This window comes from Chenopodium quinoa, unplaced genomic scaffold, assembly GCF_001683475.1.
Source record: "Chenopodium quinoa cultivar QQ74 unplaced genomic scaffold, ASM168347v1, whole genome shotgun sequence".
Taxonomy (NCBI): domain Eukaryota; kingdom Viridiplantae; phylum Streptophyta; class Magnoliopsida; order Caryophyllales; family Amaranthaceae; genus Chenopodium; species Chenopodium quinoa.
In genome coordinates this window covers 13,567,033-13,594,128 of record NW_018743292.1, presented here as the reverse complement: position 1 = coordinate 13,594,128, position 27,096 = coordinate 13,567,033, and the positions used below count along the sequence as shown (strand labels likewise).

Genomic DNA, 27,096 nt, shown 5'->3' with positions numbered 1-27,096 from the left:
AAAATTCTCATGGTACCATTGTGGTATTGACTTTTTCCATTGATACACTCCTGAACTTTTGACTCCCCACTGGTACACCTGTGGTTTAGTCTTTTTCGCAATTGTGACTAACACCGTTAATAAATAGCAAATCATTTTAACTAATTAAGAAAAAGACTATAATACCCCTTTTAAACACCTAATGTCTCGATTTGCGTGTTGAAAATTATTCTGTTAAAGTTTTGGGCATCATTTTAGCCACAAAAGTCAAAATTGACCTCCAAATTAGCAAATAAATAACGCAATGTCTTGTATGTGTGTCAAGAAATGTCTCGAGTTGCGTGTCGTTATTTTTTTCGTGATATAATCATTGTTTGGTTTTGGTTCCTTTTGGGGTCTAAATCGAGCTCGAAATTGACAAAAAATAACGGAAATGTCTCGTTTGCATCTCACGACAAAAAGATTTAAAAATATCATGACACACAAAACGAGACATATTCGTTATGTTTTTGTCGATTTTGAGCTCGATTTAGATCAAAATGACCCCTAAAACTTTAACCAAATAATTTTCAACACATAAATCGAGACATTAGATGTTTAAAAGGGGTATTATAGTCTTTTCCTTAATTAGTTAACTTAATTTGCTATTTATTAACGGTGTTAGTCATGGTTGGGAAATAGACCAAACCACAGGTATACTAGTAGGAAGGCAATAATTCAACCGTGTATTAATGAGAAGAGTCAATACCAATTTTATATTTGCACAGTAACAAAACTTCTTAAAAAAAAACCCTAAAAACTTCTCTATTCTCTCTCTTCAAACTTAAGCCACCATATTAAAACTTAGGGGCTCCCATCGATTTTTATCAGTGGTAAGCCCCAAATTCTTCTTCAATTTAATGTTTTTAGCCAATAAAGATCACCAACAATATGGTGATTATAGTCAGTCCTTCCATGTAGGCTGTAGTATTGTTTGTTTGTTTGTTTTTCGTGTGTGCAGGGATACAAATTTGGAATATTCGTCTTGCAAATTTGTGGAATTGCGAGTGTGTTGGTATAGGGGTGCAGATTCAGAAGATTCATTTTACAAATTTGCAGATCTTGATGATCAATCAAGTTTTATCACTTTTACGACTATACATCAATGGAGCTCTGTCAAGAACGATGTAAAGACATCTAATTTATTCAGGAGCAATTTAGAAGAGATGCCATTAGTTTAGGGGTGTTTAATTCTTGTATTGAGAATTTAGATCTCTTAAGGGATAATTGTAAGTGACGAATGATATTATTATTTAATGAAATCACCCCTCCCTATTCCATTTAAAAAAAAAAAAGTCAATACCACGGTGGTATCAATGGAAATTTCCCAAAAAAAAAGGGGAATAATTAATTAGTGCTACGGAGTATGAGCAAAAGTTAACTCTTTTTTTTTTAGGAAAGCAAAAGTTAATTTCTATAAACGAGAGACAGCAAAAATCTACACGATTTTCATTTTCATATTGCCTGTACAACTACAGCCAGGAAGGACTATGTTTTTATGAAATCCCAAAGGCTCCAACTGAAGCTCTGTAAAACTGAGGAATTATAGATATTCTAGGAATCTGGATATTGAACTACACTAGAAAGCTAGTGTAAAAGCAAAAATAATACGTCAAACCTATCTATTTTTTCAGAAAATTTGTGCTAGACTCAAAAACAAGATGATAAAAAAAATTGTGCTATCTTGAACAAGTGAAAGTAACTAGTCAGAACGAGGCAGCAGGAAGCTGAATCCCGAATTGTCGCGAATAAGAGGAGGAGGTTCAACGTCTGAGATATCTGTTTTTTCCATTGATTTTGATATGTCATCAACAGAAAATGGAATACTGCACCAAATTGAAAAAAGTAAAAAAATTAGTCTCTAACAAGCAGCATATGATCTACTACCTCCGTTTCATATTTTTTGCAACTTTAAGATATTATTTGTGAGATATAAAATATTTCAAAACTGCAAAAAATATGAAACGTAGGTAGTAGTTTTTGTTGATCACTTGAAAAACTCTTTATATCTTGAGTATATCAAGATGATAAACTTGAATTTTCTCGGAGAGAAACATGTTTGTTGAGTAAGGCATCACTACTAGTTCTTCAAGTATGTAACACATAAACCAGTACAGAAAAGAGTTCCAGAAGAAATGGAGGAATGCAGTTCACACTATGGCAAGACAAAGCGGGATCAATGTAATTATTGTAATTCACTATATTCTCTAAGAGAAGTCAGAAATACGAGCAGACCTTGAATCATCATCCAACAGGAAAGAACTGCTAACTGCGCTGTTTGAGTCTTCCGTCATTAGGACCCTCATATTAGATATAACCTGGTTGCAAAGAATAAATTATGCTAGCAATTGGACATATTAATTCCAAATAATCATGAAGGCAAATATTGACCGCTGGGCTTACCTCTGGACTCACGCTATGGGTGCCATACCTGTCATCCCAGTACATTGTGCTTATCCGGTACAACTGTTGTATACTTAGAACCTACCCACAGGCATAAACAGTGGTCAAAACTTTTTGAAGATATTACTATGCTGATCAACTATTGCTCTCAATTATTTTTCACTCACAGGGCAGAGGTGATGGCTAATTTCATCCAAGGATTTCTTTGGCTTCTGATGTATGACCTGGGGGGAAAAAAAAGTACAAAATCATATTACCACTCAGCTCTCTTGCACATCAGTCGTGATGATAACTGTGTCTGATTAATCAAAGATGATGAAAGGAGGTACGTTACCAGAAAACCAATAGCCTGCCTAATATGCTTCAGTTCGTCCCAGGCTGAACCTGCATACTGCATCCTTTCCATATTACTTCATATTAAATAGAGGATAACTGCATATATTCAAAGATCAAGTAAGCTTAAAATCTGATACCTCTTCTGTTGCAAGGTAACACCAATGTTCAAGCTCAGCCAAACCGGCCTTAACATATTCACCATTACTAAATGAACAGCATTCACGCCTTAATAGAAGGCTGCACCAAAAAGTGGAGAAAGCTTATGTTATATTTTCTATCAAGAGTAAGAAAATCCCAAAATATAAATGAAATACAATACCTGTTGAATAATTGAACATTGATGAATGAGAATATTTGTGTGAATACCTTTCGTGCCAAAAATGGAGGCACCTGAAACAGGGGGAAGAAAGAACAAGCCAAAAAAGCATTAATGGTGCAAAGACTAGCAAAAAAAAGCATATAATAGGATGGATGTTCACTTAAGACATCAAAGGGGGAGTAGTAAAGTTATGTCTATATAAGATTGTTTTTTTTTTTTTTTTTTTTTTTATAATCAAAAAGGCATTCATAGACCAGCGCAATCAGAACCAGCCCATTGAAATAAATTGCCTCATTGATCTTCCCCCTTTCTGTCTAGTTCTTACTTTCTTCCACCTTTTCTGTTTACTCTCTTTCATGCTGCTTCACCTTTTCTATTCTTTTTTCCAGTGGAGGTAAGCTACTATGGCACAGGACAAGAAGAAACCAAAAGAAACATAAGAACAAAGAGGTTAAACTAACATGATTTGCTTTCGATGTGTTCAAGAAAGTCCTGAGACTTTTAACAATTGCTTGCCAGTGAGCAATCAACGATTGCTGGGCTGCAGTGCTTGCAACTGAACGTGATGAACTCTTGACTAAACTTGCCCTTGATGTTCGGGGAGCCTATTTAGAAAAAGGGCTAGCTCAAATTAGAGATAACATCCAGGACTAGTGACTTCTATTTCAACTCAAGGAAAAAAAGGCAAAGTACAAAACCTGGATGCACAATCCAAGCAGTGGAGAAATTTCTTTCTTAAGATTGTCTCGAATCATTCCATAAATCTTTTCAACGTATGCTGTAAGCTGCTGCTTGAAAAGCAAAGCCGGGTACTTGGCTTCAACTTGGCGCAGAGAATCTGTACCACCAGTCATGCCATTATTGACAAAGGCAAGACTAACTCCATGTGGAATTCCTCGAAAACTCTATATAGAGGCAAGGAGGATACGGGACAGTTAAGTTTGTCACTACAAAAATCAGATCTTTCAAGAAAATGTATCTACTTCAAATGACATAACTTGGAAAGATAACCTTCTCAGATAAATCCTCTTGTACCTGGCTCATCCTCCCAAAAAGAGTAGCTGATGACGTCCTGCGGCGCTGTGGTGCCATTCCAGCCGCGGTATTTGCCTTCAGTGTGTGTTGCAGCAGCAGAAGAAGAGTTGACGCATTTGACAACCAATAAGCCAGTACATCATTGTTATCCTGGGCCTATTTTCAAAGAAAATGAGATTTAACTTAACAGATTTGAAAGACTAATCCAGAATATAAGCTAATATATGTTACATTATATCTACTTTGATTCTCATCTAGAAACCTCAATAATCTCAAACCACTTATTCGTAAATAGAATGTAAAATGTGAGGGGCAAAAAGAATTTGATGTGATATCTGTCCACAAATGGGGATGAAATCAAAATATTAACAGCTAGGAAACAAGTCAACTTGAAAAGTGTGCATGTGTTTGTAATTTGTAACGTAAAAGACCATGCAAACTTTTTTTGACTAATGGATGCCAAGGACATCCCGCTGGTGTCCAATCATTGAACAGTGTCCCTGTTTCCAAAAAAATTTGAGCTTTAATGTGTCTGGTACTTGCATATGTTCCAATGTCCAATACATTCACTTATATCTTAGTAACATAGTGGCTCAGATTACAAACCTCAATAGCATGACCAATTGTCTGTATAATTCGGTCGAAAATACCAGTTCGCTCCACTTCAAATGATCTCCAATGGAGAAGGCATTTGTATATTAAGCAGGCAGCTATAGGTCTGTTCCCTGCAAACCCCAGAGGCTGCACTATACATTGAATAAGCAATTCCTGATTCTCTTGCTGTTTCTCATTAAGAGATTTTTGTGGTTTCTCTTCTACTTCAGTTTCTCTATGATTCATGGAAGGGCTATGCAAATCCTGAAGCATCAAGAGGAAGTTATATGAGTAAAATAGAAACTGCAGTAGGCATAATGCAAAGTGGCCGAGCATAAATATTTTAAAGAAGGATATCCTATAATGCGTGTCAACATATTGGTTACTTTCAGATCCCCTCTGCCAGTCAAACAGGAAAACAAGGAGCATTAGAGAACATTTAGATTTCATACTTTGGAGATTATTAATTTGTTAATCCCTCCATCCCAAACCAATTTTTCTATTAACATTAAGTCAGTTCCCATTGTAAGATGTCCCAAAAAGATCATCCTGTCAGTTATAATGAAACAATAATAAAAATGTTATCTTCTCATGAGCACTTTGGGCCCTTCTCTAATTACCTTTTCACACTATCACATCAATTTTTTTTCACTTTCCTTTACAAACGTTTTCTCTCTCATCCACTTATTCTCCACGTCCAAAACTAACAGCAAGGCTATTTTCAGATAGAGTGAGTATTCAGTATTCATCACCGAGTATACCTGAAGAACCAACCGATCTTTGGCGACCTGAGGTGAACTTATTGGATGACAATGAGACAGCTTGTTGGCGAAGAACTTGATTCTCTGATTCCAAATTGGCAATCTTCTCTTCTAGCCTGATTGGAAAGAGAGGGGGGGGGGGAGTGAAATAAATGGAAGTGTCGCCAAAAATTCGATTTATCAGAACTGAGTCAAAAATATTGAAGAATAGTATACACATGTTTTGAACATGCCAAAATAATGTTGATTCAGATCCTCCAAGCCTCTCAATTCACTATTGAAAGTCTATATAATGCAGCAGTTACTGATTCACATCTTAATGAAAGAAATTACTAGCTTAACATGATATAAGCAAACTAAGCACATTACACAAACACCCATTCAGGATTGGTATCCAATGTAGGTACTGCAGTCTCGAAAAGAAGAGAGAGAAATAGGCAAAATGACAACTTAAAATTAAAATCAAATAGCATACATAGCATCACATCAAAGGGATGGAGGCATTGATAGAAACACCACACAGCAACTTATTGCTTATGACCGAGCACTACCCCACCCTCTTCAGGGAAGGTCAAAATGTATGCATTCAAGTTTCAATTTCATGTTTCAGACCAACTCTCAGTGCTTAAGGCTCACAAGGTCTTAAACACTATAACAGAGTTATCTTGAATGCAAAACTTATCAGCTTGCAAGGCTTTCTCCTTGACAACAACGTATATACAGTTTCTTTTATAATAACGAACCAATAAGTTCAAAACTTGATATCGGGAATTTTCTCCAAGTAAAATACAGGTTTACAAAGAACCAGGCAGTCTGAACATATCATCAGGAAAGCCTCTCAGATAAAGTTGACAGGATAAAGCATCTAGGATCTTCGAGATACCGCAGATTTGGCAGCTTCTATCACCATTATCTAAAAGTAATATACATATAATAAATTAATTATCCAGCTACTTTTCTGCACCAATTGCACATAACTTCCTAATGAGATGAAAGTAAAACCTTAGCATCTGTAATCAAGGAGACATGGACCCATTAATTTATAGTCTTCATGACTCAGAATCTACACAAAAATGAGCTAGAACCAGCTTCCTTTACATTAAGTTACCAGAACAAAACCCACAGCAATACCAAAATTTGGGTTGCTAGTAAGGGAATGCTTCAACAACCTTACATTGTGGAGGTGAGAAAACTCTCTTCTAAAGTCTTCTAAAGCACAACTTGAACATCTATTTAAGCCACTTATAACACCATCTTTATTCAGACATGTAAGAAAGGAGACTTGCATATGCTTGTAATAACATTACCTATTGAGGGATTGTTGGAGCAGCAGGACCTTTCTATCTGAGTCATCCAACTTTTTAAGCCTCGCTTCATTCAATTCATGTGCTTCAACAAGTTTCCGATCAGATTCATCAGCTCTTTGTTTTTCTGCTTCAAATAAGGCCTGAAGATCATAGAGCTTAAGAAGTCAAATCAAAGTAAAAGTAATAATAATAAAAATTACAAATTGCACATAAGCTGATCGTGAAATGTGGAATTCATGCAATACCAAAAATAATTCAAATGCAATTTCAACTATATTGGAACGCGTAAAGATATACATTTTTTACTAATTTTATGGGACCAAAGAAGTATGTCTAAACCTTAAAATTTTCCACTTCTGCTTTCATAGAATTTAGTTTTTCTGTGTCTTCAACAAATACTGGAGTTTCTTTGACAATAGGGGGTGCTTCTTCATGGGCCTGTTTCAGAGCTTCTCGTTCCTTAGCAAGTAATGAATTTGTCTCATCTATTTTGATCTCCATAGCTTGCACAGTAGTTTGCAGTTTTGCTATTTCCTGGGATTTTGCTTCCTCTATATCAGTCTGCAAGATAGTAGCATATCTTCTTATTAGAGCATCAAAGGAGGATAAATAATGACTTGAGAGCAGTATTCAGCCAAAACCTAGTTCTTAACAGAATTCACAACTTCATAACTTGCAGATAAGCAAAAATGCAGTACCCGCAACCGTTTTTCTAGCTGTAAACGCAATGATAGGTCCTCAACTTTCTTCTGAAGCTTGTCCTTTGCTTCCTTGAGGGCCCCTGTTTCTCTTGACGCCTGACCAATACAAATGGAAACCGTTGATCAAAAGCATGAAAGTAACAAGCTGAGGGGAGCATCCATGAGATATTATCATGTTAAATGATGGTTCTTTTGACTCGGATTTGAGTGTTTGACAAAGACGGTAACAGGATGTTATATATAGAATGGATAAACAGAAGAAATAAAAATAAGAAGAAGAAATTTGGGAAATTATTGATAGTTAATTTTTTTTTATGAGACTAAATCACCAAATAGAGCAAATCAATCCCAGCTTAAGTGGCTGGACACTTTCACTAAGAATTAGCTACAGAATAGAACTTTTCATCAATATTGATCACATCTCCTATCTCCCTATTGGGCTCTATTTATAACATTCCTCCTCTACTTAGCTCACTTTTTTTTGTTTTGTTTTTTTTTTTCCCCCTCAAGATACTAGTCAGATTGCACTACTTATAATGCCCTTCCCCATCGACCTGATGCATTACAGATACTGATAAGATGGAAGATTGCATTTAGCTTTAATCATATCCATGCATAGATGGTGATTATTCCGGTTCAGAAAATCGAGTATGAAAAGCTTAAATGTTAATGAACTAATCAATTGATTTACTAAATGGATTCTACGTAACAATCTCTCTCTCTCTCTCTCTCTCTCTCTCTCTCTCTCTCATCTCATTTCTGATCTCCATGCGATCTCTCTCTCTCTCTGATCTCATTTCTGATCTCCATGCGATCTCTCTCTCTCTGATCTCATTTCTGATCTCCATGCGATCTCTCTCTCTCTGATCTCATTTCTAATCTCCATGCAATCTCTCTCTCTGATCTCATTTCTGATCTTTCTTTCTATGATATCATTTCTGATCTCTCTCTCTCTCTCTCTCAGGGGTTTTGAATTCCCCACTAACTCTAAGACAATCATTTGAAGACGAAAGGAGTATGTATAATATGATTAATATCTACAACAAAAACAAGGATGAGAAAATCAAAATGACAACAGCATGATCAAATTGACTGTAAACCATGGATTAAATATAAAGTATATACCAAGGCAATTCTAGTTTCAGAAAAAGTAGCAAGGAAGATATTGTAAACAACAAGCAAAGTAACAAAATTTACAATTATCCATGGATTAAATATAAAGTATATACCAAGGCAATTCTAGTTTCAGAAAAAGTAGCAAGGAAGATATTGTAAACAACAAGCAAAGTAACAAAATTTACAATTCTCCTAGATTTGCATAGAGGATAGCATCTATTCAAAGATGAAAAAATAAATAAATAAATAAATAAAAATAAAATATCATAAAACTAAGGAATTCCCTGCCATATCTCCACAACTAAACAAAAAAGGTCTAAGCTGTTCTTGTCTTCAACCTGTTAGTTTTACTTAATTCTATAATGCTTTCATCCAAATAGAAGGGTATTGCTTCTACTTAATATCATAAAGGCTAAAGTATGTCCTTAGTCTGATCCTAACAGAATCGCAAGACAAAAAGCTTCGATTGCTACGTGATTAGCATTCTTAACATGTATTTGTACAAAGAGTTGCATCACCCTGTGCCATCAACACTCAAACCCTCCTATATAGGTTATCAGAAAATCTATCTTGACTGAAAAACCAGCTGCAGCATTGCACGACACTAAATTTATTTGAACAAGAATAACATACAGCTGACTAATACTACGGCCCTGTTCACTTCACCTTAAAAAAATAATATTAAGTAAAAATAAGTTCAGTTTAGTAAAAATAATTTCAGTTCAGTAAAAATAAGTTCAGTTTAGTAAAATTCAGTAACTATAAGGAAAAAATATAATAGAAAATCAGTAAAAATAATTTCAATTCAGCAAAAATAATTTCAGTTCAGTAAAATTAAGTTTAGTTCAGCAAAAATAATTTCAGTTCAGTAAAATTAATTTCAGTTCAATAAAAATAATTTAAGTTCAGTAAAAATAATTTCAATTCAGTAAATTTAATTTCAGTTCAACTAAAATAAGGTGGAGTAAACGGGGCCTACATGTCCAGAAAACTCTTTTGAAGCACTACCCAGTAGACCTTACCCTATCCCCTTCACACAGTAGCATTAGCAGAAAAGGTGTTCATTTCATTAAATCAAATATCTATATTACATGTGATGGCCTAAATTTTTGTTCAATCAGCCAAGCTTGGAGCATTTAATTCTTCCTCAACCACATTCTTCAGATGTATGCTGTTGGTATCAAGAAATAGAATCATAGCCATTAAATATGATGTATTTATCAAACCATGAAGTTATGTGAATTCCCCATGAATTTGTATCAGGGGGACAAGGACTTATCCCACAGACCTGTCTCCATAACCTGCCCAAAAGGGATCATCTGAAGCCAATCACATGTCAGTCAGTCAATGCTTAAAAATCTAAAGATGTACCATGTCAAGCCCCTCACACACTAGTTAACTATTGCGAGGGGGGGGGGGATTGGGTGTATATAATTGTTAGTTTCCCTACCCAATCCTTTGTCAGGGTAAATTTATCTCCTGCCAAGCTATATAAGAGAAGGGCTAATCCAGTTTATCAAGAAATTCATCTCCCAGCATTATGTGAATTTTCTGTTTATGTTGGCTGAGGACATAAATGATAAGAGACACTGCCATGTAACTATAGGATGGATATACAGGATGGCACAACAAGCATGATGCAAGCAAAACTGAATAACTGACCATCTTGAGCTTTCTTAGTTCTCGTTTTGCAAGTCTTCCCCTCCATCTACATTGTGTAACTAAGGATGCTTTCCTTAGCTTTTTATAGTATGAAGAAGCTCTATGGCAACACCATCGGCTCTGTCCCAAGTATGACCAGAGTGTCAGAAGTATTATCTTCAGAACAGAATAATATGATAAAATGAGCCAATTCTGAAAGAAAAAAATTGAACCTGAATAAGAGTTGCCACTTTGTTTTGCCTTCTAATGTGGTATTCTTTATGAGCAGCCATTGTCCGTAAAGTCATTTGCAAGGCTAGAACTGCGACACGAAGTTTATTATACTTATTCTTAGCTTGATATTTACGTGCATTCTTTTGAATTCTTGTAGCGGCTGCTTCCCTTCTCATTTTGTCAAACAATTTGCAAGCAAGGTTTCCTAAAGCCACATGAAAAATGCACATGAATCAATCATAAGTATAAATTACATGTTAAAATTCATATAACTAGGCAAAGGAACATTTCCTTGGGTTCTCACACAGAGAGACAGAGAAAAGAGGAAACAAGGGGGGGGGGGGTGAGGGGGAGGGTAGGAGAGACTTGTAAGCAAATGTGCAGCAAAATTGTACGATTTATAATCCTTTAATTTATAGAGATTATAATAAAAAGAAATACACTCATTTTTACTAAATATGAGACATGAATGAATTAGTTCCCTAATTAGATTAACAGTATGTTTGGGCAGGAATGGCGGAGGGAAGGTGTGGGTAGCCTTCCAAATCTTCCAACAACATAAGGATTTGGTTTATTGTAAGTGTAAGGGTAATGGATCCCTTACCATCTCATCCCATCCCTTCCCTTCCTGTCACCCATTCCCATATCCAACAAGGGAAATAAAGTTTCACTCTCTTTAACCCTTTAAATTCCCTCATCTAAACAAACTATTAGAGATTCATATTTTTTTGTTTTAGAATGTTGACTCATGTTCAGGGACTGTTAGGAAAATAATATTGGGGGCATAAATGTATGATCATATGTGTATAAAAGCTATCTTAAAGCAGCACATAGAAGTGATCAGCTTTATGTTTCGGCATATTTGGCTTATTAAGCATCTAAATTGGTATTGGATAATATATTTAGAACCTAGTTCCATCTCTTTTGATTTTGAGGGAATGCGGTTGAAGATTGTATATACCATAAGTTCAATGGGAGTAAACATATTTTCCTAGTCTTATGTGTTGATGACATATTGCTCGCGAGTAACAATATAGAGCTATTGCATGAAACCAAGAGATTTGTATCAAAGAAATTTGAAATGAAAATCTAGGAAAAACATTCTTTGTCTTAAAATTTGAGATATATCGAGATTTTTCTCGAGAATATAACAAAGAAACTATATTGAGAAGATTCTTGAAAAGTTTGGCATGCAAGATAAGCCAGGTGATACCCCTGTCGCTAAATGGGATAAGTTTTGTCTCGACCAATGCCCTAAAAATAATTTCAAACCATAGAGATGCAAAATGTTCCCTATGCTTTGGCAGTGGGGAGCCTTATATTTGTACACGTCCAGACATTGTGTAAATTGTTGGCATGTTTGGTAGATATTTAAGCTATTCGTGATTGGAACAATGGGAAGCAATCAAAGACTAAAACAGTAATGTGATATCTTCAGAGAACAAAACACTACATGCTCACACATAGGAGGTCGGGCCAGTTAGAGAACACTGGGTATTCCAACTCCGATCATGTTAGATGCCAAGGCTATTCTAGATCCACTTCAGGCTATGTTTATCCTCTTGCCATTGGATCCATATCCTTAAAGAGTGATAAATAGGAACTTATACAGATTTCCACTTTGGAAGCAGAGTTTATAGCATGTTTTGAGGCATCTAATCAGATTTTATGGCTGCGAAATTTAGTCACTGGACTGTGAATTGTAGATGGTATTGAAAGACCTATAAAGATATTGTATGACAATAGGTCCGCGGTATTGTATTCTAATAACAATAGTAGATCGTCAAAGTCAAAACATATTGATATCAAGTTCCATGTTAAAAAAAAAATTCTTAGTGGAAAGAGTTGAGGGAACATATTGAAACAATCTTTATGAATGTGAATCTCCTTACTAAGGGACTACCACCCAAGATCTTTCATGAGCATACAACTCACATGGGTACTATGACATTTGGTAATGTTTTGATATATGTAATCATTGGGGGCTTAGTCATAATATTAAACACAAAGGCTGTTTTTGGTCCTAAGTTGGCATGATTATTGATTAATGGACAAAATTTCTAAGTGATACCCTCGTTCATGATAGCAAAGATTTGAGGTCATAAGAGTATACATATTATACGAGGAAATCAAAAAATACATGAAGCCCAAGTGGGAGATTGTTCATAAAATAATAACATAGGATCATATGTGCATTAAAGCCATCTTAAAGTCAGCCCATTGAGGTAATCGGTTTTATTATTCAGTGTATTGGGAGTGTCTATTTTGAAGTAATTCTAACAATGGCGCTATTTATAATGGAGAATTTACCTCTCAAAGATGCTTGTATGCACTCTGCTGCCTCACGCAATGCAATAAACTGTTTACGGGCATAATAAGTTCGCATACGTCTCTGTACAATCTTTGCTGCATTGCTGAGTACCTCGGCTCTTCGGGCATCCAATTCAGCCATCTGACCAGCTCTCAGGAACACTTTAGTTTTGCCTATCTGCAATAAATCTGTTATGTAAATATCTGAAGACAAAATAAAGGAAACCAACCATCAAGTGGACAAATAAGTTTGGCTGAATTTAGATAGGATTAAGCAGAGCAATTCACTTCAACAATACACTGATGTCCATATCAAACACAATAACTCAATTCTGTTGAAAAATTAGCATCAAGCAGAAACCTTAGAGGCTATAGTGAAGAATCAAATAGTCATCATCGCAAGGATAGGAGTAGAGTAATACCTGGTAACCTTTTAGCCCTTTCTTTTCCAATATTTTTTCACATGCAACTTTGTCATCATAACTGCACACGAACTTGGTCAGTTAATACCAGATAAACCATTAGGAGGGGGAGAGGAGAAGAGGATGGAGTGACTTTGTCAAAAAAAAAATCAACAGAAGCAATAGTTCAAATTCAGCTTTACATTAAAAAAAAAAAATTGAAAGAAGATGATACATACTTCCCTTCTAAGGCCTCTAGAGCAAGGAGTCCAAATCTATTAATAAACTCAAAGAAAAGACGACGAGTAGGGTAACCTGCACAACTGATTCTGATTGCCTCTAGGACCCCCTAAATGAACAAGCAAAAAGTCGATAAGTCAGATTGAACCAGAACAATAAACGTGATAAAATTCATTCTATAAATTACAAGTAGTAGTCAAATAGATAAGTTGCACTCACGCCACAACGCAATTGTTGTAAGATGTTCACATTCTCAAAAATAGCAGGCTTAAGATGATTATTTGGCTTTATACATCTTATGTAATGAGGTTCTGTTGAGCTTAGTATCTCCATCAGCTGTTGCAGTTGTAACTACAACAATAAACCATATAACAACATTATCAACCTATTCTACAGAAAATGAAGAAAGTTCCTTAAAAGTCAAATATGTCGAAAAGTACCTTAAACCGAGAGCCTATAGAGGAAAACTTAGAAGATTTGTTTGAAGATTTTGTTGTCTCCTCAACCAATGGAGGAAAAAGGCCTGCTACAAATGGACATTTGGAAGATGTTACCAGGTCTTGATGTTCAGGCACCATATAGTCCTTATTTTTGTCCAAAAATTGATCTGATTGATATAGGACCTAAATCAAAATGCAGTGAATGCAAATGAGTATCATTGCACCAATGACAAAGCACAATAAATGACTGAAAGGTCGACATACCTCCCCAGCATAATGAGAAATAATGAAGTCTGTTCTTGAAAGCTTTGGCTTGAGAAGGCGCTTGTGATTTTTGTAAGTCTGATAAAGCTTTGATGCAAATGTCTCAGGAGTTGACTTGGGGAACATACTAGAGAAAAAGAAAGTATAACGAAAAATGTGCGTGAGCCCAACTGGGAAAGTGTTTTAACCAGCCTGCCTCAAGATAAATCTTGCAAAGGTAAAGCAACCTTAGAAAAGGCGAAGGAACAAGAACTGTGTGCTTTCTTTATTCAATACATGCGTATCTATACAAAAGTAAAAAAAAAGATAGCTTACCAAGCCTCATCCAGAAGAGCTATTATTCCGCCTGGTTTCTGCAAAGAAACATAGGGAAAGGTCAGGCAAAGCAACTATCCTAATTCTAAATAATAGTTGCATGGGAAAAAAAAAAGTGAGCAAGAAATTCAACTTAATAGGTAAAATCCGTATCAGATCAATAAAAATCAGCTTAACACAACAGGGCCTTTGACGCGAAGGAAAATGATGATTAATGGTTCAAGTCTTTCTTCAAAAGTTTAATGTTGATTACTTTACTTAGTTTATAAAAGCTAAACCTTAAAAAAGAAAAAATAAATGGGAAAAGAAACTAGAAAGAAAAGAATATGCATCTCACAACATTGAGAGAATCAATTTTAAAATAGGTATATATAGAAATTTGTCTCAGTAATTAGCCCACATTCTCCCAAAAAACATAAAATATTTCACAAATTTACTTGATCCATTAATCTCTTCCCCTGGGGATTGGGCCTCCTTGTCTTCCCCTCCCCACTCCCTCCTTTTTTCCTTCATGGCATAACAAGGTTCTCCAAAACAAGGAAAAATAAATTATCAGCAATAAATGGGAAGATAAAGGACATATATGGTGAAACAAACACTCAAACCCAAAGAAACAAGAGCAATAAAAGAGGAAAAAAGAAAAGACGAAAGACAGGCACATATATAATTCTAGGGATGATTACCATGGTAAAAGAAAAAATGAAAAAATAAATTACAGACCAAGAATCCATGTGAAACTAAACTAAGCTAATCACAAGGCCAAAAATCCCCCTTTTTGTTCGATTTTTTTTTTTTTTTTTTTTTTTTTTTGGGTGAAGGAGAGGGGCAAGCCCCTAATTTGTTCGAAATGTTCCTCATAATATAATTATATATACAAAAAAAAGCCATATCAAAGATAGGCCATAAGACCTCTTGGTTCTTGCAACTATGCTAACTGATAGTAGATTATTCATATGATTACATTTAGGGTAATGATATATGTAGCCCTTAAGGCTATATATAAGCATTAAATATACTTCCTGAAATGGAATTAAGTTGGGAATTCATGATAAAATCACGCACAGATTGGTTAATTAATGTTATTTTATCTTTAATATTTCCTCTTTTAGCTTCTTATACATAGCCCTTAGGGCTAAGTTTATCATTTTCCTTATATTTATTATCATTGACTTGTTCTCCGATGACAAAATTACAGATCCTACCCTCTAGTCCTCTACATAGAAGCTTCCTGCACTCAGTTTCTAAACTCCGACCTATCACCCTTAAGTTTGAAGGTGCAAGGTTATTAATTCATAATTCATGACTATGAATGTTGATGTGCTAAACTAATCACTCATAAGCACTGGGAAACTTCAACTCCCAATTTTTATAAATCCGTAGATAGGAAACAAATTTTCTAACTGGACTACTTGCCGTTAACATGAGATTTTATACCTCAAGTTCTAATCTGTATATCTGCATTCTGTAAATTTCTACCTCTAATCTTATTTTGACAATAAGCTCTAGATCCTGCCTTTCATTTCTTGCAAACAAGAATGTAAACAACTAAACAATCATGCAATCACCAGTTCTTAACTTTGTAAACAACGCAATTATTTTATATGCTAGTTAACCCAATCCTATTTAACTTTACATATCAGCACACCAAAAATTAAAAGAGCAGACTATTACCAAAAATCGAGATCACGAGTCTATGGTAACACTTAGAGAAGCCCCAAGGTATAGACCTGTTTCATTTTATCTCAACCCCCAACCCCCCCCCCCCCCCAAAAAAAAAAAAAAAAAAAAAAAAAAAAAAAAAAAAAAAAATCCCACACCCAAAATCTTTGGGATAATGTGTTGAAGGTGAGTGCATTCATGATTTCCTCACACCTATAATATGACTCATGACTATCATACATGGTACTTCAGTTTATTTCCACTCCCTTTTATTTGGGCTGCAAAAACGGCATAGAGCTACATTGTTCTTCAATTTGTGTTGATAAAGCTCAATTGTTTCATTGATTCACTTTCTGATCTAGAATCTTAAGATAAACTCTGATCATAGAAATAATTCCCCCCCCCCCCCCTTCCTTCAATTCAATTATCATAACCTTAAAGGATTTTTCTTAAAACCCATATCATTTAGGGCTGAGACTGAGATTCTTGGTCAAACAACAAATTGAAAGATAACTGAGAAAGAAAATTACCTTTTCTATAAGATCAAGAACACCTTGATTGTCGACAAACTGAATGTAGCTCCAATCAATCTTCTCTTTTGTGTACTCCTCTTGCTCCATTTTGAAGACATGCTGCAAGTGCCCACAAAGTTTTATTAAAGCTGAAAAAGTAAAAGCAATTGAAAGTGCAAGATTTATACAAAAAATCTCACCTGGTTAAAATGTTGCTGAAGCTTTTCATTTGTAAAATTAATGCAAAACTGCTCAAAGCTGAACAAGATGATACGAAAATATAAGTTTCTCCTTGTCTTTCAAGACAAAAAGGCTTTCCAAAAGTTTAAATAAACATAATCCCTTCGTATAAGAATAACTGTCACATTGTCCCAACCCTGTAAATTTTACAAGTCTCCATGGTTTTACTAAAATAACTTTGTGATACTTGTGATACCTAGTGTCCCAAGGAGTATACATGACTAAAATTTATGGACAGATGAGAATTGTTACAAATGACCAGGAGTGATCCACAAGAATCAGAAGGACATATCATAAACAGTACAAATTTAGCAATCAATGTTCCTGAAAAACGGGAGGGAAAAGGCCACATGCACTTAAATTCTGAGACAAATTCTCAAAACCACTTTTAAGGCCACCAAAATCCAATGAATGTTGCTTACCCTTCCAGTAGGAACAAACAACAATGACACATGTCAAATGATATTCCAAAGAACGAAGGCTCATTTAAGAGGTAACTACCTTAACCAAAACAGCACTCACATTACCTAACTAGACATGTAAAGGGTCCAACTGGAATCTACACAAATTTTGCCATTGTAATGCTTAGAATGCCATCAGCCAAAACAGTCCCAAACGCCCAGAACTCAGATCTGCTAATAAAGTTACAGCTTCCATAATAAACAACAGATGTATACTAGGTACAAGCAAAATTGGCTGACGGAATTCTATTACCAAGTAAAATAGATTCTCTGCAGATGTCTAACCTCTGATAGACCAGAAATTAGTCAGAATAACATGAAACTCCTACCCATGTCTTCACAGTAAATATATATATATATATATATATATATATATATATATTTTTTTTTTTTTTCTTGTCAACTTTGTTTATTCTTACCTGTTATGCTTAAAACTTTCAAAACCATAGATATCAAGGACACCAATCAAGGACTTTGAATTTGAATCCTGTCCAATTGATACATTAATTTTATCAACAAGCCTGCAAAAGGAAAACAAAAAATCTAAGAGGAGAATGACATCAATATTCAAATTCAAAAATAGATAGGAAGCGGCAGCAATAGGATTGCTCTAACACTATAATCATACCAGTCAAAGAGACGAGAGTAGATTGTCTTAGCTAAGCCATCCCTGCTAACTGTGGCATTCAGAGGATCAAGACTTCTTTTTATGACTTCTTCAGGGGTAATCATGACACGTTTCAGTAACGCATCTTCCAATGCCTGAGCATCACACCTAACATAAATTAAATAAATGTTAATTTTCCTGTCTGTGTTTAAGAAGTTGCTGCAAATTGTTGATATGCAGAAGTAGTTCATACATGAGAAGTTCTGAGACAACGTTGAGATGAAATCTTGACTTATCATCTTTTATAACAGAGGAATCTATCTCCTTTCCTTTAGCAAAATCGATATTTCCAAGATGAAGAATTGCAGCAACTACTCTAAAAATTGCTTCCTGAGGGCAAAGAGAGTGAGGAAAAGAAAATGCACAGCGCCACAGCTTCATATCCATGCACAGATAACTAAAAAGAATACCTGCTCCTTTTCACTGATTCCAACAACATCCATAGCTCTTCGAGTGGCAAGATAGTCTTCTGCATCACTCACGCCAACCAAGTCAATGCACTTTGACTGATTAAGATAATGGAATGTTTTTGGACTTCCTAGTTTGTACTTCTCTATCTCCTTGAAACCAGAACAGCGTTGCACAAAAAAATCCCATTTATGTCAACATTTAAAAGAAATGGAATACACACATAACAGTAATAAGACTTATTTGAACAAATTAATACCTCCTGAGGTGCTGCACAAAGCAGATAAAAACAATGGTAATTACGCTCAGGATCACTGACTTGGCAAACACGAGATCTTTCTAAAAGGTAAGTTCTGATAGCGGCCCCTGATATTCTTCCACGCTTGTCAAACTGGATCTCCACAAATTTACCAAAGCGACTGCAATAGCAAGTAATTTAAAACATCCAAACAAACAAAAAACTTAAGAGCATCAATCATGGATCCCGGGACAAGAAGCGATTTCTTATTTTTATGCAGAATCAAAGAATATCTTTTGTACAATTATTACTGCAGTCTATGCTTAAAAATGGATTAACACTGATCGTTAGCAGCCAAACATCCTAGAAATTAAGTTGCATAAAGATGTTTCATTCGAGTGGGAAAATATTGTTCACCTGGAATTATTATTTCTGACTGTTTTAGCATTTCCAAATGCTTCAAGAACTGGATTTGACTGCATATCAACCAAATAGTACATGTAAACTTCATATGACAGAAAAAAAAAAAGAAAAAAAAAAGAAAAAAACCATATGGGGAATAAAACAAAAGAATCATACTTCAAGAACTTGTTGCTCAACCGTGCGTCCCTCAGTTGATGAGCGACCCCCCAAATAAGCAAGGTATCGCATCAGCATCTTTGTAGTCTCAGTTTTCCCAGCTCCACTTTCACCACTTACAAGAATCGAATTGCTTTTCCCCTCATTTATCATTGCCCTGTCCATAAAACCACAAAAAATTACTCTTGTACAACACTTATATTTTGAAACAAAAAGCAACAGGATCAAATATAACCTGTAAGCAACATCAGCCACTGCAAAAACGTGAGGACTTAGCTCACCCAAGGGTGCCCCTTTGTATTGTTGCATCATGTGAGAATCATAGAGATGAGGCAGTCTTTGAAACGGATTTATTGCGATGAGTATATTTCCAGTATAAGTCTATCAACAACGGAAATTATTTGCATAAATTTTGAAAGAATTCGGTTAGAATCTTACCTTAAGTGATATATATATTTTAAACTATATGGTGAAATATATTGAGGAAAGCGATAGATACACAAATTAAGCCCATGGTGTCCTCTGAATTAAACAAAATTTACATGTAATCCTAAGTGCATGACAACCCCTAAAAAAACCCATGCAGCAAAGGCCTGCAAGGCAGGCACCTAAGTAAACCATTCACTCTCAAGAAAGAAATTACAAAGAGACCAACCAAAAAATCTTATATTAATCCTTCCCAACCCTAGGCGCCAAAAGGTAAAGCCGTAAAGGTGGTAAACCTATTCCCAAACTAACATAAACAGTAACAGGGCAGAACCAATGGGTATTCTTCTTGTACAATTATGAAAGTCTCTCTCTCTCTCTCAATACTGTTTCTTAGAGGGAGGGGGGGGGGATGACACCCAGCAGTACTTACATAGATTTCGTTGAACTCATATCTAGTGCGCAGGTTCTGTAAAACACCTGGCTCATGCAAATAAGACAGCTTGGTCATGTCATCAACCCCAGCTGGAGGAGCTTCCATATCTTTGGGATATAAGTTTGACAATTTTGCAGCAACCTATACAGAATTCAGGTAAGACACTTAATAGATTACAAATCACTAAATTCTTCTATTTTGAACATGAACAGATTCATTTTATTAGCCACCAGAATCAATCAATTTGAAGATGAATAGATAAACTATACTTTTCTACCATAAGAATAAGATTTTATACAATACCCTAGTGTTAAAAGATAAATGCTTGAAGCAACAAGTCTGATGTCAAATGCTTTTCATAAATAAGCAATGGGAGTAAACAATGCCATGATGTTCAGAACCACAATAAATAACAAGCTCTGAGGCAATCAAAATTTTATCATCTATTCTATATTTCTATGAGCTTGTGTGAGCCAAGTCCTTTCAATTGTATGACAAGGTAACATTGGGTTTTGACAATAGAGAAATTAGAACAGAGTCGTTTGCAAATAAGTAATTTTCACAATAATGTTTCAGCCAAAGTCCTTTCCAAGTATGACGGTATACACTTGGGTTTTGACAATAGTAGAGAATCATATATAACGAACTAAATTAAGCTGAGTTGTTGGAAATACTAAGAAAGAAAGATTAAAGCTACAAGTAAACTTAAGGAGGAATTGAAGACAGACTGACAGAATAATTGAAATTATCAACGGACTATCTTGCTAGCCCAAAATTTGTGTACAACCAGCATAACTCCTCTCCTCATGTTAACATCAAAAGGCACATCAAACCTCCATCCACTAGTTTTGAAAGTGTTGATTGACAAGCAAAACATAAAATGTCAAGGTACCTTATTTCCATCTGAAGTTTCAATTTCAGCTTCTTGTCCATTTATTTTTATAACTTGTCCATCAATCCAAGCTGATTTTAGGTCCTCAACCCAGACATGAGAGCCTGCTTTTATGTTAACTGGAGTACCCTGTAGCAAATAATATGAATAATAATACAGATCATCTTTATACCAAAAAAAGGCATCACAATTAAACAGTATTTGCATTAGAGAAAATGGACCATCAAAAGAATTGTCATCAAGAACATTACTTTGTACATGTCACACTGTACACTAGCAGCTGTGCCTGAGACGAAGTGAATAAGCTAAAGTCCAGGACTTAGCAATTAGCACAACTTTATGTCCTCGGATAGAATAGCTTCTTTATATTTTGATTCTGTTTACTTGTGGTGCATTCCCCATTTGGCAAAGGACTAATCAACATCAGATAGATTTTTTGATTGAGATTACAATAAACATAACTCAAGGCTACATGATTACTAGCTTTTGATGCAAAAGATAAAGTTAGATTGCTCCTCACTATGTACATGACATGACCTTGGTATCTCCCCACAGCAACATAAGAAGGACACGGACGCAATCAAACCTGATAAAATAGGCATATATATTAGCATGTTACATCATAGATAGTAGAGAAGTATAGGAAAAATTAGCATGACATTAGTATTCATTGGATCATACGAAGTACATGGATTTGAACCCTGGACCATCTTAGTTAAACTGGTCGAACTTATCACTGAAACTATTTAGCTGGCTAATGTGTTTTTTAAATCTTCACTGCATTGGGCTCTACTATAAACTAGCCATTCCACTATATTTTTCTTGCCATAGAGAAAACTATTACATGTACTTCAATATTATAGTACTTCGATTTAAAAGGCGCCATCAAAGAGTTTCGAATAAGAGCTATGTTAACGTAAGTCTACCATTAACCCTAATCAACTTCAGCTGAAACGGAGCCTCTGTTACTTTGCTCAAAGGATCTAATATGAACTTCATACACCTTAAGTTGATAGGATGAAAAGTCATTTTATTTAGTCCATCATAAGCCATAACCAAAATAACGAGGACAATAGTAAATCTTTACGGCTTGCCATTTCATAAAGTCTGCTTTCATAAAAGCATACGAAGTTAAACTTATATTTCGCTACCATTTTATGAGGACACCTCATAGCAAAGGTAGAAGTTACTTCTACAACTTGCTGCTTTATACCTCATTCCATAGTATCTCCAATGTCAAGCTAATTGCCAAATTAGCTAGTCATGCCTAATAGGATTTCAAGCTATTCCCATTTTTAGCTAGATTCAATAGTTTGTATCCCAATGAACTAGCAACTTAATTGCTAATAAAATCCTACTTGTCAATAAATGGTTAAGTACCATTCTACATCCTTTTTCCAAGCAAATAAGCTTGCCCAAGCTAATTTTCCATTTCAACTTCAACAATTAGCCAATCAAGCTTAATAGCTTGGGCCTTCTAAAATTTGCAAGTTAGTCGCTAGCTACAATCATTGGAGATGCGCTTAATTCAGTATAGGCTATGCACATTATAGTGCACAGTTTTTCTAATATGACGTGTTTATGGAATGAAAAAAAGTTCATTAACTCGATAAATAATATGCAACGAAGGGAATATCATATTAGACTACCACTTCATTAGTATTAATTCGACATTACCAAGCCTTGTTGCATTAATTTTACCAATGATACTTCCATGACATTCTCCATCATCTAATATATCCCAATCAAACCAAACAATATGAAACTATCTAACACATTCATCATTCTTACAAAATTTGACATCTAAAATTAAATTTGAAACCGAATATTTTCAGTATTTTTATTTCAAGGAAATATTTTCAGTATCTCATAACAAACAATCATCAATCAAATTCCAGCAATTCAAAAACAAAACAAAAAAATATAATAAAATCACATACCATTTTTAGGTATCAAAAACTCAATCAAATATTGCCAAAATTCGCAATCATATTCATCAATAAAACGTTTACCAATCAAAACCCTTGCCCAAATTTCTCCAATTAGGGTTATAATCCTCCAAAATCAGAGAAAAATCATTCGATTATTTTCTTCTTCCTCTTCTTGGTGGTTGGAAATGGAGTTGAGAATAGTAATTTTCTCTCTCTTCGGCAAAGAAGTGGGAGTGACATTCTGCAATTAGCCCTGTAACTTCGCGTTGATTTTCATCAATCATTGCAAATTACTCCCAAATTGTAGGAGATTTTTCATGGTTCTTAATTAATCGTAATTTTGCAGTTTTTCTCGCTCGAAATTGGCGCGTTAATGGGTTCAATCTATTGTGTGCATTTTAGAGATTGTTACTTTTATGATTTTGGGAGGGAACGGGAAATATTGTAGAAATTATTAGATTCATCTTTCTTTCAATATTTGAAAACGACTGTTAAAATTTTCCAAAAAAAAATGGAAAATTAAGCATGAAATCACAAAAGACAATTAGTTTATCCTTCGTTGTTACTCCCTCCCTTCATTTTTTTTTTTTTTCCTCATTTAACTTTTATATGCGTAAAAATTATATAAACTTGACATTAATAAAATAAAATATACATTGACACGAACTAACAAGACCCACATGACCCATTTATTTGTAATGGGACAAAAAAAAATAGGAACAGAGGAAGTACAAAAATGGATGATAATTTGAAAGAATTTTTAGAAAAGAATCTAACAAAATCTCACATGTTTATATTTTTAGAAAAATGGGTAAAAATAATCTTAACTTTGCTCGTTCGCTCGAAATAATTCCAATTATGGATTATTTTTAAATAATCGGAATCAGGTTAAGGGACATGTGGCACCACATGATTGGTTGAAAAAAATAAAATAGATTAAAATAAAAAACCAAAAAAAATAAACCCCTCCTAACCTCATCGCCACCCACGACAACCCCACCACCCCTCCCTTCCCCATTTTTGGCAGCCCCCCTTCCATCCCCCACCCTCTTGATGTAACACCCTAGAAATTCCTTTCCTTTAAAATACCAAATTTACCCTTTTAAAAATACGAAATAGGAAAATCTAAGATATTACCGCCATCGTGAAAACGGCTAAGGCAAATATCAAAGACTCATATAGCGGAAAACTCTCTTTCAAACCATTTAAAACAAGTCAACTTAAAAAGTCAAACCAAACGAAAGTAAAGTCAAACGAAGTCAACCCACAACTCAGAATCATTGTAGGCCCTTAAAACCAAACAATATTAAAAACCTTTGCGTTAGTCTCATGAGCATAATAAAATAAATAATATTCAAAGCAAATAAAACACATTTTATTCCTATGAGAACTAAGCATAATTCGCTCTTCACTCATGCCCTTCAAGAAAATGCTTCATCACCTGAAAGCTTCTCTCTACTCGTCCCCACTACTCGCCATTAGAAATGGGGTCGTCGTAGGGCCAAGGTAAAGACAAGGCCAAACAAACATACAAACACACAATCAGCAATGCTGAGTACATAAGCGTAATAAAACACACTAACATGCTTTCATTCTATCATCACACAACTTACCGTGTTGCACCTGTTTACAAGCATACAAAACACTCAAAACCTAACTAGACAAATACCAATGTTCATTTAATTTTGATTACACATCGAACGGGTTTCCAACCAAATCTCTGCCTCAAATAAATTGAGGTAAACTACACCTGGAGCTAACCGGGTAGGCAAATGTCACATAAAAGTGACTGGACGTCCGGCCGTCCTGTACTCCCAGTAGAAGTCATGGTTAAATATAAAACCCCATAACTCCCCCTAGGGATGTCAATGGGGCGGGTCAAATAGGAGACCCGCCCCATCCCCGCCTCAACGAGGTGTGGGGCGGGGATGGGTCTTGGTTTGGCGGGTGATGGGGATAAAAAACCATACCCGCCATGGGTGATGGGGCGGGGGTGGATTTTAGGTTGTACCCGCCCCGCCCCACCCCCACCCGCCCCACTTCGTACCCGCCCCATCCCCATCCACCCCACTTTGTACCCGCCCCATCCCCACATCCATGTATTTTTAAAAACAAAATTATATACTTTTATACTATTTTATAAAAAAAATTATGTAAAATAAAATAGTATATTATAATACTTTGTAATACACTTATATTATAAACAAAAAAATGTGTTTTATTAACAATGATTTTTTTCTTTTTGCAATCTTTATTAATTGTGAAGGATTGTGCATTTGGGAGGCGGGGATCAGGCGAGTCTTAGGTGGGGATTAAGTGGGGGTGGATATCCAAGTGGGGGTTAGGGCGGGGATGGTTTTGGAATTGTACCCGCCGGGGCGGGGATGGGGATGGGTATGAAAATTTTAGATGGGGATGGGGATGGGAAGGACGAAATCAGCCCCGCCCCGCCCCATTGACATCCCTAACTCCCCCTATATGTTCATACTCAAGGTATATACGTTCCAAGAGTTTTAATGTGTAATCTCTTTCACTTTACGTTATTTACATATTATTATACTTGGTGATGACTCTCAAACCATAGTACAATCAAACACAATAAATCATTCAAGCAATCAAACATACCAATTTAATTCTTGAATAATTAGTGACCACATAAATTTAATTGTTGAACCCTTTTTAAATCTACCTCGGTGTCAAAGACACCTTAAATGCATAATGGGTTGCAACTCCTATCCCTCGGTGTTAGAAACACCTTAAGTGCACATAAGCACCGCAATATAATTTATTTCTGTGTACTAAGACACTTGATAGCTCAATTCCCAAGCTTAAAGCATCCATAAAAATTATAGAACCATCATAAAATTCCCTTTTCATATTCCAAACCAAATTAAACATCTAGTTTAATTAAACATGCTCTCTAACATGCTACTAATAAAAGTGTGGTTCATAACCAATATGCCAACATAATTAATTCCAATCACCAATTCACCATAAATAATTCATACATCACAAATCATTCACCAACATCGATTCAATCAACAAATTCCAACCATCACCTATCATGATACTACTTGGAATTAATTAAGCAAAGCGTAACATGCTTCTACATATTCAAATAATTACTAAGTACGCGAACGTACCTTGAATATGATCTCAAAATCGCCACGACTAAATTAAATCACTCACTTAAAAGTCTCCTACAAACCTAAATTATAAAGAAGTATTAATACTCTTCCATACAAATTTCCAGCGATATATACACTCTTTAAATCACTCATAACCCTCTAACATAAGCTGAAATTTTATTTAAAACCCTTACTTTTATTCCCAATTAATGGGTAATTAAAAATCCTTTCAAGAAACATAATTATAGCTTATATATAAAAATTTCAGCATTATTAAACTTATAAAATTGCTGTAATTTAGTTTAAAAACACTTATTTCAATAATTTAAATCACTCATAAACAATTCTCATCAATTTAAAAGCCTAGGGTTTTCAATTTGGGGCTTTTTAATTAAAAATCAAATCTGAAAATTTATATACAAAATACTTATTATTTAACGTCATAAAATCATCACAAAACCCGAAAAAACAATAATTAAATTTACAGTAGATTTAATTAAAAAACCAAAAACAATAATAATTTTATTTTTTTTAACACCACCGACGCACACAACCACCATGGCAGGTTGCTGCCGCGCCGCCTGGTGGCTGCTGTTGCCGGCGAGGGTTGGTGGTGGTGGTTGCCGGTCGGTGGTGGCATGTGGTGGTGGTCGGCCGGTGTGTGGTGTGTGTGGGTGGTGGTGATTAAAAACATTAAAATTAAAATAAAGGGGAAGGGGAAAAGAAAATAGGAGGAAAGAGAGAATTTACCTTTGGGTGCACTCCATCTTAGGCATATGACGGGTATTTATATTCCCTCTCAAAATCCCTCCTACTTAAAATTCCTTTACTACCCTCAATGATCCCTTTCTTAGTCAAACTAGTATTTTGACTTTCCTTAAATACCATTGACTTTAAAAATTATCTTTTTATAAAATAATATGCCCCAATATTTACAAATCTTAAAATAAAATATTTTCAAGATTATTAAATAATTAAAAATAAACTTTTAATTAAAATAATTCTTTTTAAGTTAATAAAAACCATAAATAATTCATTTCGAATTATTTAAATACTTTAAGAAATACTTATTAAATTAAAATAT

The 27,096-nt window shown here is 35.0% G+C and overlaps 1 protein-coding gene across 1 annotated transcript; it reads right to left on the bottom strand.

Moving 5' to 3' along the window:
• Positions 1-1,444: 1,444 nt before the first annotated feature.
• Positions 1,445-23,511, bottom strand: LOC110737139 (myosin-11-like). Its single transcript, XM_021917510.1, is given in 38 exon segments — positions 1,445-1,844; positions 2,254-2,336; positions 2,422-2,502; positions 2,589-2,645; positions 2,756-2,812; positions 2,895-2,994; positions 3,077-3,147; positions 3,538-3,681; positions 3,775-3,981; positions 4,112-4,267; positions 4,718-4,969; positions 5,417-5,582; positions 6,774-6,913; positions 7,113-7,334; positions 7,472-7,570; positions 10,253-10,372; positions 10,465-10,670; positions 12,776-12,953; positions 13,198-13,258; positions 13,416-13,525; positions 13,636-13,767; positions 13,857-14,039; positions 14,121-14,247; positions 14,436-14,473; positions 16,625-16,726; positions 16,807-16,864; positions 17,727-17,828; positions 17,936-18,082; positions 18,168-18,304; positions 18,385-18,534; positions 18,642-18,801; positions 19,038-19,096; positions 19,200-19,356; positions 19,435-19,580; positions 20,059-20,202; positions 20,954-21,082; positions 21,205-21,539; positions 22,894-23,511. Coding segments are annotated over 37 exon segments (4,614 nt in total). The 5' UTR covers positions 21,214-21,539; positions 22,894-23,511; the 3' UTR covers positions 1,445-1,720.
• Between the last annotated feature and the right edge of the window lie 3,585 nt (positions 23,512-27,096).